Below are 13789 nucleotides of genomic sequence, written 5' to 3' on the forward strand. Positions count from 1 at the left end.
ACTACCTCTTCTACTTCCCAACCCACAATTTAATCAGATCGTAACCATGCAATTGTTTGAGGATTGATCTAACGCAATAAAACTAGGTAATAAAGAGGTATGATCAAAGTGTTACTTGCCTTGCTGATGATCCGTGAAACCTAGAGACTCGATGTAGCACGCTTCGCACTCCGGGTACTCTATCGCAATCAAATAAGCATATAATAAGCAATCAAGCAAGGGGCACGGGTAAAACTCAAATAAGGGATCAAACCAGAAAGTGCAACTTAAGAACTCTGGTTTGCAAAAAGAATCAAATCAAACGAAGCAACAAAATTCAAACGGCGAAAGAAACAAGCTTCATTTACTAATCTGGACTAAAGTCAAATTTTACAGAAGCAAAAACTTGTTTAATTTGGTTAAACAGAAAGAGGGTTTCGATATGAAACTCTAGGAACTTGAATCGCCTGATTCCGATAAATGAGCGAAAACTTATACTAAAACAAAAATCGGATCAGAAATCGTGATAAAAAATAATCACGGAAAATCCGAGAAAAAGAATAACTGACGAACAGGCTAACGAACGAACGTTCGCTGTCTGCGGCTAACGGACAAAAACCGTTCGTTAAAACGAACGTACGAATGAACGTCCTCTATTTAACTAAAACAAAAAAAAAACTGAACCGGATCTAAAAAAACGGATCTAGGGTTTTCGTAAAAAACCGTTCGGTTTTCTCGCGAAAACCGAGGCGGCGGCGGCGGCTACCTCCGGCGAAGTCCGGCGAGACGGCGGCGGCGGCTACCTCTGGCGAAGTCCGGCGAGACGGTGGCTACCTCCGGTGAAGTCCGGTGAGGTAGCGCGGGGAGGCGGGTGGCGGCGCGGGGCGCCAACGGCGGCGGCGTACGGCAACGGCGGCAGCGGCGCACGGCGGTGCGACGGGGTTAGGGTTTGCGTCGGGGCGCGGGTGGGCTGCCGGGTGCGGGGCGGGGCGGCGGCTTATAAAAGGGCCGGCCCGAGGTCTCCTGGCCGGGTACGGCCCGAAGTCGGTTTGACCTTTTTTTTAAATAATTCCGACGTGCAGAAAATGAAAGAAAAGAAATACTAAATGGACTCCAAAAATCAAGAAATAAATTTTCCCCGTCCTCTAAAAATAAGCCGGGCAAGGTGAACATTTATTTGGGCCTAAAGTGCAATTTTGGAAAACGCATATTTTTCCTAATTCAAATAAAATAACAATAAAACTCCGAATGAAAATCTTATTTGATTTTAATATTAGATCTTCGATATTTCTTTATTTTGAGGAAGTCATTTTATCCTCTCTCTTTTATTTTTATAAAAGAAATATTCAAAGAGAAAATAATTAAAACCAAACGATCCTCTTTTCAAAATACAAGAAAACTCGAATATGAAAATAATGAAATCCCCAACTCTCTCCGCAGGTCCTTGAGTTGCGTAGAATTTCTAGGATCAAGCCAAAATGCAATAGAGTATGATATGCAATGATGATCTAATGTATAACATTCCAAATTGAAAATTTGGGATGTTACACCGCAGCTGCACTAGAAGTTATAGCCGCAGCAGCTGTCGAGTCAAGAACCAGCTGTGTGCCAGCCATGAAGATAGCCACCCTGTTTGGCGGCTCACGGGGTTCCGGAATGCTGTCGCCACACTTTTAGCTGATGCACTGAATTGATCTCGCCCGTGGACACATCATCAGAGCAGATCTCCGTCTCACCGCTAGAGACAGAGCCTTCCAACTCGGCCCCATGGGTGAACCCAACGAAGATGTGCCTTACGGCTAGCTGATCCGGGGCGGGTCGCGCACGCTGAGCCGTCTCGATGATGTTGGTGCAGATGTCCGGCTCATGGCCCGGCTCGCCGATCTTGCCGATGAAGACGTGGATTCCGCCGAAGGGGACCCGGTACCCGTACTCAATTGAGCCGGCCTTGGGGCCCCGGCTTGCATCGTCGATGTAGAGCTTGCCGCGATGACTCTTGGTCATCCAGCCCACAGCGTATCCCTTGAGCCCTTCGAAGCTGCCCTTTAAGAACTCGAAACAACTGTGCGCTGGCCCCACGGTGGGCGCCAACTCTCGTGGAAGTGTCACGGCAGTTGTCCTCATGGAAGGACTTAGTTGTGAAGCCATTGCGATGAGGTTAGCTTAAAGGGGTTAAACGGGACAAAGGACACGGAGAGTTTATACTGGTTCGGGCCCTTGCGGTGAAGGTGAAGGCCTACTCCAGTTGAGGTGGTATTGCTAGGGTTTCGATTACCAGGGAGCAAACACGCTTTTCCTGGCTCTCGATTTGATGTTTCTTGCCCTAAGCCCCTGTCGGGTCATCCCCTTATATACACGGGTTGACGCCCTGCGGCCTACAGAGTCCCGGCCGGCTCATACAACGTGTCTAGCTCGGTGACGTATCTTACAAGCCTTATATTACAAGTCTACTCATACATGGCGGTTTACACTTACGGGCCTTAAGCCGTCTCTGGGCTTGGGCCTCTTACCGGCCTATCTATGAACCACCGTCTGGTATACTCTTGGGCTTCTAGGATGAACCATCATTGTGGTTCACCCGGCCCCTCCTGGGCGGGTCATACCTGATTGTCATATCCCCAACAATATTGTTGTGACGAGAACATTGTTCTTGGTGCCTCCTGACATTTAGGGGCTATGGCAGTGTCCCGGGGAGTTGAGCTCCGATGTGTTGTCGTCACAATTTTATCGTTGCAGTTCCGGTATACCTGAGCTCGCCGACATCGAAAATCTCTTTTATGTAGTTAGTGGTGAGATAACCTCGACGCCACCTAGTACTTGGGAGGGAGTTCAGGAGTATTGCCACAACTTGTATAACGGATGCTTTTCGAAGGTCGAGGTACACGATTTCCGGAGTTTTCTTGGTTATGTGTTGACGGATGCATACAGTTGGAGCGTAGGGCTTGTTAGTTGTGTGATATATATATATATTGTGCCTCCCTGTATCCCCAACACCAGATTGCATAACTAGAAAGTTTCGAGAGTTAATAGGTGGGAATTCAAGTAGCTCTTAGTTATTCTTCCGGCAGATAATTGGTATGGGATTGGGGGAACCTTACCATTTATTTGTTCTAGTGGTACCTTGTTGTTTCATTCTTCAACCTTTGTCTAAGTTGCTTCTCACCTTAATGGTCGTGTAATGTTAACTTTGGAATGCATCCATTCAATCTTTGTTCGAATGTTTATTATGAAGACTTCTTTTCACATATCTATCCGTTGATTCATCTTGTCTTCCATAGTTCTAACAGATGTGACCTTCTTCAGGAAGGCTCCCCCAACGCGTCTGAATCCACAACATACCGATGGAGAGCAATCCAACCCTCCACCTCCTCCTCCGCCTCCGGAGGCATGGCAAGTTGTGATGTCGGCCACCAACGCCAATACCCAGATGCTTTTCCAGCTCTTGCAAGAGCGCAACCAAGGCCAAGGCTACCAAGGAAATCAAGGGCAAGGGCAATTAAATAATCAGCCTTAGTTTGCTACCCTCAACCAATTTCTTGCAAATCAGCCAAAGTCTATCAGCTCTTGTGTCGAGGCCATGGACGCTGATGATTGGCTCGTGGACATCAACAAGCATTTTGAATGCAGCAATGTTAGACCTGAGGACTACGTCAAGTTCGCTTGTTTTCAGCTCAAGGACCAAGCAGTAGATTGGTATCGACGGTACAAAGATACTAGAGGGGTCGAGTGATTACCTGGAGTGACTTCTGTTGGGACTTTCGAGCTCATCATATTCCAACAAGTGTTGTCGAGAGCAAGCGTGAGGAATTCGGCAATCTCAAGCAAGGAAGCATGTCTGTGTATCAATACAACATCCAGTTTCAGAAGCTTGCTCGCTTCGCAAGGCAGGACGTTCCTGATGAAAAGAGCATGATCTATCACTTCAGGGGGTGGCCTCAGAGAGGATCTGCAGTTAGCTCTCGTTCTTGTTGAGCCTACTCAGTTCGATCTGTTCTACAACATGGACCTCAAGAAGGAAGCTGCTCAGTTCAAGTGTGAGGCTTCAAAGAAGAGAATCAGGGATGCAGTTCACTTGTCTTCTTCCTCACTAGTGGCAGCTAAGCAACAGAAGTTCTGGCTTCCTCCACCTCCTTCGTTTCGTCAACCTACCAACAGAAGAACTCAGGTGGTCGTGGATCTTCCCACCCACCCAATCCAGGCTATCAACAAGTCTCAGGCTATGAGGATAGGTGGTCCTCCTCCTCCATCTTTTTGTCCGCTTTCAGAGGTCACTTGTCACAGGTGTGGTTTGAAAGGGCATTACTCAAACAAGTGCACCCAGAAGCGCCTTCCACCACCTCCTCCGGTCAGGTCAGCAAGCAATGCAGTTGTCAAGCACAATCCCAAGTCTGCAAAGGTGAACATGATGAATGCAGCTCAAGCGGGGGATCACTACAAAAAAATACACTTCCGTGATGATACGTGTTTGTCATAGTAGGTCATGTTTTCTGTCATGCATGTACATCCATGACAATTTTATGACAGAATCAAGATAGTCATACCTGTGCTGTCGTAGAAGTGTTCCATGACACTACCAAAATTATCATCACGGAAGTATCCACTTCCATGACGATAAATCGTGCGTCATAGAAGTGTTTTCGTCAAGGGTGATCGACACGTGACATCCACCGTAACAGGTCGCCGTTAAGCTATCGGGTTTTTTGATCCGATAACCCGTTAACAGCCCGGACCAATGGTGATTTTCCACGTGTAAAATTCTCATTGGCTAGAGGATGCACGTGTTGGCTCACCATTGGGACAGATTTCATCCACTCATTGGACAGGAGGCGCCTATGATATGTCGACACATGGAACGACCCAACAGAGGCCCGTTCTGGTGAAAAGGCCGGCCCGTTTGACTTGGTCAAAAGGTAACAGGCCGGCCTAGGGAAAGTCTATTATCAGTCTGTTCGTATATCGCCCATTTATGGCCCGCGAACTCCCGGACCGTTACGACCTATCGGAATTAAGCCAAGTAGCTTCATCTGGGCCCTCCAATATGATTCCAGCCCATTGTTACTTCCGGCCCATGTATGGCCCAAGATGTCTTTCGGCCCATGTGAAGCCCTTCGTAACTCTGGGCCCAATAAAGGCCCGAGATGAAACTGGCCCATAATGAATAATGTATCAATTTATACCCATTAACGGCCCATTATTTCACCGGCCATTTCCAGCCCGTGTTAACTTTCGGCCTTCCAAGGGCCCATTTATTCTTGGGGTCATTTCTAGAATTCGGTTAGTTATGGTCCGTTACTGGCTTGTTTCGTATGTGGGCCAAATTCAGCCCGTGTTTTCATTGGGCCCGTTTGTGGCTCGTTAACCCGTTAGGCTGTTTTCATAGCATTATCAAGCACGACCTATTAACGGACCGTTATGGTCCACGAATAGTACGGCCCATGTTTGGCGAAATGATTATACGCTCCTTAGAAGGTCCATCGATCCTATGGCCCGTAGAAGACCAATGGACCCTATGGCCCGTAGAAGGCCCATGGATCATAAGGCCCGTAGAAAGTCCGTGGATCCTATGGCCCGTAGAAGGCCCAAGGATACTATGGCCCGCAGGAGGCCCATGGTTACAACAGTACATGTGTTGCCATGATTATTATGGCCTTGTTACCAAAAATAGGTTATTTTGGCCACTAGAAAAATGCAGAAAAAGAACTGCAGTGACTACAAGCAAACAACTAAACAAGACAATAAGTAAATAAATAAGCAAGCAACTAACGCTAGCCTATTACGGCTATCACACATATTACATCCAGTGGGCATCAAAGTTCGCCACCAGTGCAAATATAGGGAACAAAGCAACATATATATACACTGGTCGTCAAAATTGGCCACCAGGGCAAATAAACGCGGCAGCAAAACAAGAGGACAACTGAAACAACTTCAGAAGAGCTCAAGAAATGTTATCCTGGGTATCCACCATGCTAGAAGTAAGTTCAGCAAGCTTATTAGCTTTGTCCTGTTTGGCGCTAAAATCCTCCAATGCTTGCTGTTGCACCAGAAAGTATGCATCTGAATGCTCCAGGGACTTCCACAGTCCTTCTGCTTCTTGTCACGGCACAGCTGATCGATGTATTTCAGCTTGTAGTTGAGACTCAAGAAACCGAACTAATTCAAACAGTGAGTTTGAATAGCTTGTGCAAGTAGTAGTGGCCAGTAACTCGAACACTAAACCAAGACAGGACTTTCGGGTTGTCTCACTGTCTTCAAGATAGTCTTCCTTAGCTATTTTATTAGCTTTGTTGGAGACCAACAAGGATATCTCACTATCCTGAACCTTATCTGCATTACTTCCTTTACCATTGCTTAATAAGGCACTCTTCCCCAATATTCTGTCAGCATTCTAAAAGACGAAACAAGGAGACACATAACAGGTTTAGCATGTACTAGTATATGAAACTCATTTCGGTGAACCAGTTCATTAGAAAGGTGGACATGATTAAACTACTAAGTCTTATATTGCCAAGTACTAGTACATAATAAATGCATCAAACAAAAATATATCTATGTCCTATGGTCACTTCATTGTCTTGCCAAATCAAAATAGAGACACGGTTCAAATCATATCAGTTCAAGACAAAGTAGCAGTGAAAGAATACAAAGTGTGGGAAACTACATGGCACAACAAGATTTCAGATGGGTACGGCGGGTCTACATCTACAATAACACTATTGGCTCTGTTGTGATGCTAGTAATGTGCATGATATGAGAAGTCAACTGTATACACAATTGAAATTGAAATCAACAGAGCTATTGACAAGAGAAAACCTGTTAAAGAAACATGCGTGAACATACCGGCTGTGCCAATGGAGTTTCGGTTGGATCCTTCAATTTAAAAATAAGTTTGTATAAGTAAATACAATGATACAAGAGCAAGGCGATATGCATGATAGCAATGGAATCTTAAATTAGAATAGTTGTTCGTCAGGTTTAAGCACTTGTTCTACATGAATAGAGTACAGTAAGACACAAGAATACAATACTTAAAAAATGAGCTCATAGACCTTACCACATTCTTGGTTCGGGAACAGTACAGAACAAGGCGTTCCCAGTCATCGTCCAGTAAATGTGTCTCAGGAGAACATAAGGGTTGATGAGTTTCTTTGCTAGTGAAGTACGTTTTCTTTAGGTAATTCCGATACTGCCACCAAGCATTATTGAAGATAGCAGAGGTATTAGCAGAGGTTACCTCATCATGACTTTCCAAATCGGTCCTTCTCTATAGAGAAAAATGGGAAAATTTGTTGTATTATAACCATCATGGAGGTAGAATGTATGGGAAAAAGAAAAGTAATTTCCATGAATAACATTACTTACACATAACTCCTGGAGAAACACCTGCAACTGGCATTTTTCTTCATCTTCAGTATAATATTTCCAACATGGGAAGATACGCACATAGGATTTAACAACATCAAATGCAATAGATGCTAAACTACGACTGGCTGGTTGTGCTTCCTCCACAGGAAAAGACGTACTAACTGGTGGAGTTGGGGTTCGCCGTGGTAGTACTAGCCCTTTGGGCACTGGAGCTGCCTTACTAACTGCTCTTGTTTGGGAGCTCTGTGGTGGACATGGTGCTGTGCCAATAGGAACTGGGTTACTATCTGCTGGGGTTGAGGTTAGATTGGGTGAAGCTGGTTCTCTGAACATCGCAGTAGGGGTACAATATCCGAGAGTCTGGGTTATGTGTGGTAGGGCTGGTTCCCATGCATGTACAACCGGGGTGCTATCTCCACCAAGCGGTAGCACTGTTTCATTTGAAGACCGTGTTTTCACTCCGCTAGATACTGCCATCACCCACTCCAATTCCAATGGCTGATAAACAGGAAACATAGTTGAATGTACAGACATTGTATGAGAGAAAGATGCAATAGATAGGGTGGAAAAAAGAGGGCATGAAATAGTTGACATGTATATTATTTAACTAAAATGGATAGCATGACATAGCACTACAAGAAATATGGCAACTTGTGACCTTGACTATTGGTCACTGAAAGGTCATTGTTTTTTATTTGCGATCTTTGTGACCAAAAACAGATGGTCAAAAGCTGGCGGTCGTAAACTGAAATTAACGACCTTCTCTGTGAGAAGGTTATGGAATTCCATGACCAAAACAAAAGGTTATTGATTCTATGACCTTCTGTTTTGGTCGCTAGCTTTCTGGCTAGGCCACGTCGGACCCGACGTGGCAATCTGACGTGGCAAAATTGCGACCAATTGAGAAGGTCGTTGATAAGATTCAGCCCAGTCCAATTCGACGCTTTACATGGGCCGAGCCCACTAATACAGCCTTTTTACTATATATTTTTCTGTTAATTTTCTGGGCCTGGCCCAACAATTTGGCCTTTTTTATTTTGGGTCATGGCCTTTTTGCGGACCATTTCATTAAGCCTATTTTTCTGGTTTTTCAAAAATGCACAAGGTTCTGATCCACTATAGTCTGGGTCGCAGCATTTTTAGAGCCCAAATATTATTTTGTCAAGTAGAACATTTGGTGTTTTTCATTCACAGACTTCAATTTACACATTTGAACAACAAAATATCAATAAATCTGTCAATTAAATGATTAAATCTAGAGAACATCCAGTCAAATACTCACAAGAGCAAATACACGTATGCACGTCCAACTTCCACATACAATCAAAAACAGATACACAAGGGTGGCACATCGCCAGCTTAATTCCTACAAGGCCGCGGTGGTGGTATCTACGATGTGCAGGAGAAACGTTCAGGACCTCCTCTTCCTCTTCTTGTCACCTGCGTTCTTGAGCTGCAAGAGGACACAACACCATTAAGCACAGTTGGTCAGACCATATTGACACGAATCACAAATGTTGGCACCTAGTGTATACTATGTAAGTGCTGCTATATTTTCACTAGCAAAACCATCACTACTGTGCATGCATGCTTGGTTTATAAGCTTCATCCATATGGTTGGCACCATCACTGCATATTGTTGCTACCGATGTACACAAGTGTGCACATACACAGCATGCTGCATGCATACGTGCGCGTGCCAGTATAAATCTGCATCTCGATGCTTTTCATTGCTGATCAAGATATTGTAATATTTTAATAATCCACTGCATGCGCCACATAGCTACTCCTACCTAGGTAGCTATACATAGATGTACTAGCAGCCAGCCCAAAGGCTGAGTTGACCAGCAATTCAACATACACTAGCTAGCCATCAAGCTACTGCTATGACCTATCCTAGCAGCAGCAACGACTTTTGTTTGTCAAGCATGTAAAGAAATGCATGCATCTCTAGTAAATATAAATGTAGGCATGCTGCCATTGGCCTGGATCACACTAGAAGAACAATGCTCGCAGCGACCAGCAGATAGATCGACCTAGGTGTGCGCTTCTTTCCAGTCGCCAATTCTAACTGCGATCGACTTGCAAGCTTTACCTACGTGGTCACCATGCAGTAATGGCATGCGCACCAAAAGGAAGAGAAGAAACCAAGCATACAGTTTCATGTCGAAGGACCGACATGCCAGAAGAGATCAGGCAACCGAGGTACAGGTACTACCTGCGCTTGGTGATGATGGCGGCGCCGGAGAAGCACCCTAAAGCGATGGCAGTTCCGACAAACCCTGTCACGAGGATGCTGGTCGCACAAGAGCAACATGCAAGTTATGTCAGTCAACATAAATAGCAAGGATGAGAAACAAATGTGAGCATTGAGCAACAACAAACTAGAACTGTAGGTACATAAATAGCAAGCTATTGTCCAAGTAACAAAACAATCAATCATACCAATTTTGTAGAACTGTAGGTACACAAATTCAGAACCACCAAAAAAATGAAGGCCTACAAAGTCCATGAGCAGGCCAAAGTTCAATAAAAATAACCCAGACACAGGGTCCAAACCCCACCGTGAAGGGCCCAGGTACAAACTGTCAATATAGGTAGCATCAATTAAAATACTATAATGATAGCGGCCCATCCAAACAGCAGACAATGTTGGAAAAAGGAGGGTCTGAGGAGAACAATAGACTAATCCAGAAGCAGAATTTGGCACCTACACAACCTAACTAATAATGCTTGCAAGAACAACTAGACAATGATGGATAAGGACATATAATCTGCAGATATCCAATAATCCAATCACAGGCATTCACAAACAGTACATGTCACACTCCCATGACATATGGTTTTGTTACCACAGGGTTTCCTCATAAACTATTCTCTACAAGACAGGGACATTTGCAGCAACAATAAAAGCAAATTCGTGTTTACCTTGGGTCAAAGTCTATGGGGAGCTCAATCAGAGGTCCAACATAAGCCCCATCCAGGAGGGCTCACATAGCTCTTTATGCTGTATCAGAATTAACACATATTTTAGATGACAGAAATAGAATCCTGAACACACCAGTAATAATCGACTTCTGACTAACAACGGCAAACATATTCATGCACAAGCAATTTTATAGCAGGATGAAAAATCTATGTGCAGAATTCATGAATGAAATTATACTAGTAGCACAAAGGACCCTCACAGACATTTGTAATAGTATGCAAAGGTAAATAGAGTTCCAAGCAGACAATGTATTCCAGTTATTAAACAGATGCTCACCAAGATAATCAGTACAGTGGTGAACCAAACACTGTAATAATCCAAAGCCAATACTAATATGCAGCAGGAACCTCCCTACTTTTGTGATATAAAACTAATATCAGACCAATTTTGTACCAAGTTGTACATAATCAGTGACGTACAGCATGGGAATGTCCAACAGTTAGTTGTTAAAAATGTTCAACAACCTTTTAGTTAACTATAAGAGGGCTTGTAAGCTTTCCAAACTATTAATTGACACAACCCAAAATTGTATAACGAGATCACATTTTTATTATATGACAAAAAGTTAACTAAGGCCAACAAAATAGTAAGGATCAGTGAAATATTAACATTGACACGTTTACATATTGTGGATGTGGACCTCGACATCATCAAGGAGCAGGGGTTAATAATGGACAGGTTTAATCTAGACATCTACTAGTTAAATCAACTTGATTAGCATCCGAGCTCTATACTGTTTACCACTCACTCAGACTCAGCGGCACCTACTTACCAGTCCTAAATTGACAAGAGAATGCAGTTGGATTTGCTGTGGAGCATGTGTGTGTAATACGTACTAGTAACGAAATGAACTGTCGATTGGAAAATTCCCCGTCGACGGGTGAGAGCTGAGAAGATGATTTTGCATGGGAGGGAGTGGAGTGGTGAAAAGTGTATAGTGTTGGTCATATTTCTGGCTTTGGCATAGCAGAACACAAACTAAATAAAAATGACTTAGTTCACCCACTTGAATAAGAATAGCAAGTCATGAAACTACTAGCGCCAACACACAGATAATGTGTATAGAAATGGTAGCTAGAAACTGACCCAGTACCACGTGAATGATATTTATAGATGATTCATGAAACGAATATGCCCCCCTGAATACTTATTAATAGGACTTAAAAGTGTATAAGAATTCACCTTCTATTACTCCCTCCGTCCCATAATGTAAGTCATTTTTGCAAGTAATGTTAGCTTGCACAAACGTCTTATATTGTCGGATGGAGGGAGAATGTGACAAGAAGGTAACTAACGCCAACAGAGCAACAAGGACTAGTGCAATATTAACATTGACACATTTTATATCCCATGGAGATAAACACCATCAAGAAACATGGGTTAGTTAATAATGGACAGGTTTTAACTAGTTAAATCAGCGTCCAAACTCTATACTGGGTTCCACTTGGACGGTGTTGGCGCCAGCCGGCGGCGCTTGGTCCAGCAGGGGCAGCAGCAACACATGCAGAGGCACCAGCCGCTGGCATAGGCGGCGAGGATGACCTGGTTGATGAACACCAGGAACACCCCCAGGATGCCGAGATCCGTCGCCGGCGGGCTCCGGTACATGCAGTTCGTCCCGTTGTACCGCACAGACTAACATATACTTAGTTAGCACAGATCTATCGAATTGATGAAAAGAGAATTGTGATGTTCGATCTTGGATCCATGCCTCGGAGCTGTAGTTGTTGGCGACGAAGACGAGGGTGACCGCGACGGAGCCCAGAAAGCCCAGGACCATGCACACCAGCACCGCATCTTTCTCCATGTTGCCCGTTCTCCTTTTTCTTCTGGATGAACTATTAGCAGTTAGAATCACATTGGACTGTTTTACACAGATGTATAAAAACAGGGTCTTATAAATGTGCAAAAGGTCTTATAAATGCTTGTCATGTACAGGGCACAAAATTTGTATTCCGAAAAGTTGTTGACTGAATCGTACCTTGTCGACCTCGTGCATTGAACTATAGAAGTCAAGCTTGGCCGAGCTCTATTTCTACTTTTGTACAGAATTTTTGGGCATTTGTATAGACACCTTATTCCATCAGTTAAGTGACTCACCGAACACTTGCTTGTACCCCTAACAGGACACAACTGAATTTTCCATGTCCCCCTAACAGGACATAACTGAAAGAGCCCTTGCAAGATTAATGTCCACATCATGGTGAAAGCCAGGCAAAGCTACCGTACGCATAGTGATTACCTTAACAAGAGGTCATATAGCAACAAGTAAAACACAGATGATCCCCTGAACATCAAACAATCCTCAGGTGTTGTTGTTCTATACACCCAACCTACAACAGCAGTAGTTCTACCAGATGGAGTCAGTTGTCTCACCTAGAGAAGCTCACCCGGAGCGAAGTTGAGGAGGGCTGGGGAAGGAGCAGCTGGATGCAGGTCGGGGACGTTGTCGAGGAAAGACGCAGGCAGAAGGAGCAGCACAACCGGCCTTGAGGTCCAGCGCGTCGACGACCTGCCTGTCGTCGGGTGCCCTTGCGGAGATGCTAGAGGAGGAGGCTGGTGAAGCAGCAAACGACCGGGATCGACTGCTAGGGTGGAGTACAACAAACATGGCCGTCCCCTCCTCCGAGGAGACGATGGATCCCTCCCTACAGCGCGAGGTGGACGACGGCCTTCCGAGGATCCAGCTCGACGGAGCGGCGCGCAATGAAGCACGCGCGCGGTGGCGAGCCAGCCGACCGCGACGCCGAGGCTGCAGGGCGGCGGTGCATCTGTCGACAGTGAGATTCGGCAGTGCCCTGGATCTCCTGCGGGAGGTGCAGAACGATGGGCTGCGCGCGGATCTGGCGTCGTCGGGCTCGGATGAATGGGCGGCGAGATAGGAGGATAGGAGGGACGATGGGCGGCACGCGCTCGGAAGGAGTGGTGCTGGTGGCGGCGCGAGGGAGAGGTGGCGGCGGCGATCTGGAAGGGGAGGAGGAGACTCTCGCTCGCTCTCTCTCTCCACGCATGGCTGGGTGGGTGGGACACAACGCGTGGGTGGGTTGGTGGATGGATGGATGTGGGATGAAAAGATGGATGGATGGATGTGTGCCATGTCAACGATCCATGGCACATATGTTTCCACCAATATTAATTAAGCTTATGCAATTGGTTTTTTTTCTTTTGTTTCTCTTACATATTTTCTCACTAATGTAAATAACCTATCCAATATTAGTTGCAAAAGGGCACCACTTCATTTTTGAAAAACATTATACCATATTGACTAACTCGGGGAGGTTTTGTTGCAACTCCGGCGACCCCTGACAATATTACATCACAACACTGGCGGCCTGACAATGCTTCATTGCAACTCGGTCGGTCCCGACAATGTTGGATCACAACACCGGCAGTCCGCGGCGATGCTATGTTGCATTACCGGTGACTATTGCAGCACCACCTTCTGCTGCAACCCCC

General features: G+C 45.2%; 1 protein-coding gene across 4 annotated transcripts; it reads right to left on the reverse strand.

The window, feature by feature from the left end:
- Positions 1-8569: 8569 nt before the first annotated feature.
- LOC125543886 (uncharacterized) lies at positions 8570-13390 on the reverse strand. Of its 4 annotated transcripts, XM_087546959.1 has the most exons (6): positions 12724-13390; positions 12045-12162; positions 11768-11968; positions 10273-10351; positions 9563-9640; positions 8570-8797 (listed from the first exon to the last, which is right to left on the reverse strand). In XM_087546959.1, exons 1-4 carry the CDS (start codon positions 12942-12944, stop codon positions 10301-10303), a joined length of 591 nt encoding a protein of 196 aa, XP_087403085.1. In that variant the 5' UTR covers positions 12945-13390; the 3' UTR covers positions 8570-8797; positions 9563-9640; positions 10273-10300. The 4 variants fall into 4 exon arrangements, 1 of the variants encoding a protein (XP_087403085.1); XR_015618819.1 differs by lacking the exons at positions 11768-11968; positions 12724-13390 and adding an exon at positions 9790-9929 and having other exon boundaries at positions 12045-12168; XR_015618817.1 differs by lacking the exons at positions 11768-11968; positions 12724-13390 and having other exon boundaries at positions 12045-12168.
- Between the last annotated feature and the right edge of the window lie 399 nt (positions 13391-13789).

This window comes from Triticum urartu, chromosome 3A (genome assembly GCF_056163025.1).
Source record: "Triticum urartu cultivar PI428250 chromosome 3A, HENAU_Tu73, whole genome shotgun sequence".
Lineage (NCBI taxonomy): Eukaryota > Viridiplantae > Streptophyta > Magnoliopsida > Poales > Poaceae > Triticum > Triticum urartu.

What these genes read in the sequence shown, in the direction of transcription:
- LOC125543886 (XM_087546959.1), bottom strand. Translation starts at nt 12,944, where the DNA reads ATGTTTGTTGTACTCCACCCTAGCAGTCGATCCCGGTCGTTTGCTGCT. An exon ending in CCTCCTCAACTTCGCTCCGG is followed by an intron (nt 12,163 to 12,723) that starts GTGAGCTTCTCT and finishes TAGTTCATCCAG; the next exon opens with AAGAAAAAGGAGAACGGGCA. An exon ending in CCAACAACTACAGCTCCGAG is followed by an intron (nt 11,969 to 12,044) that starts GCATGGATCCAA and finishes AGTATATGTTAG; the next exon opens with TCTGTGCGGTACAACGGGAC.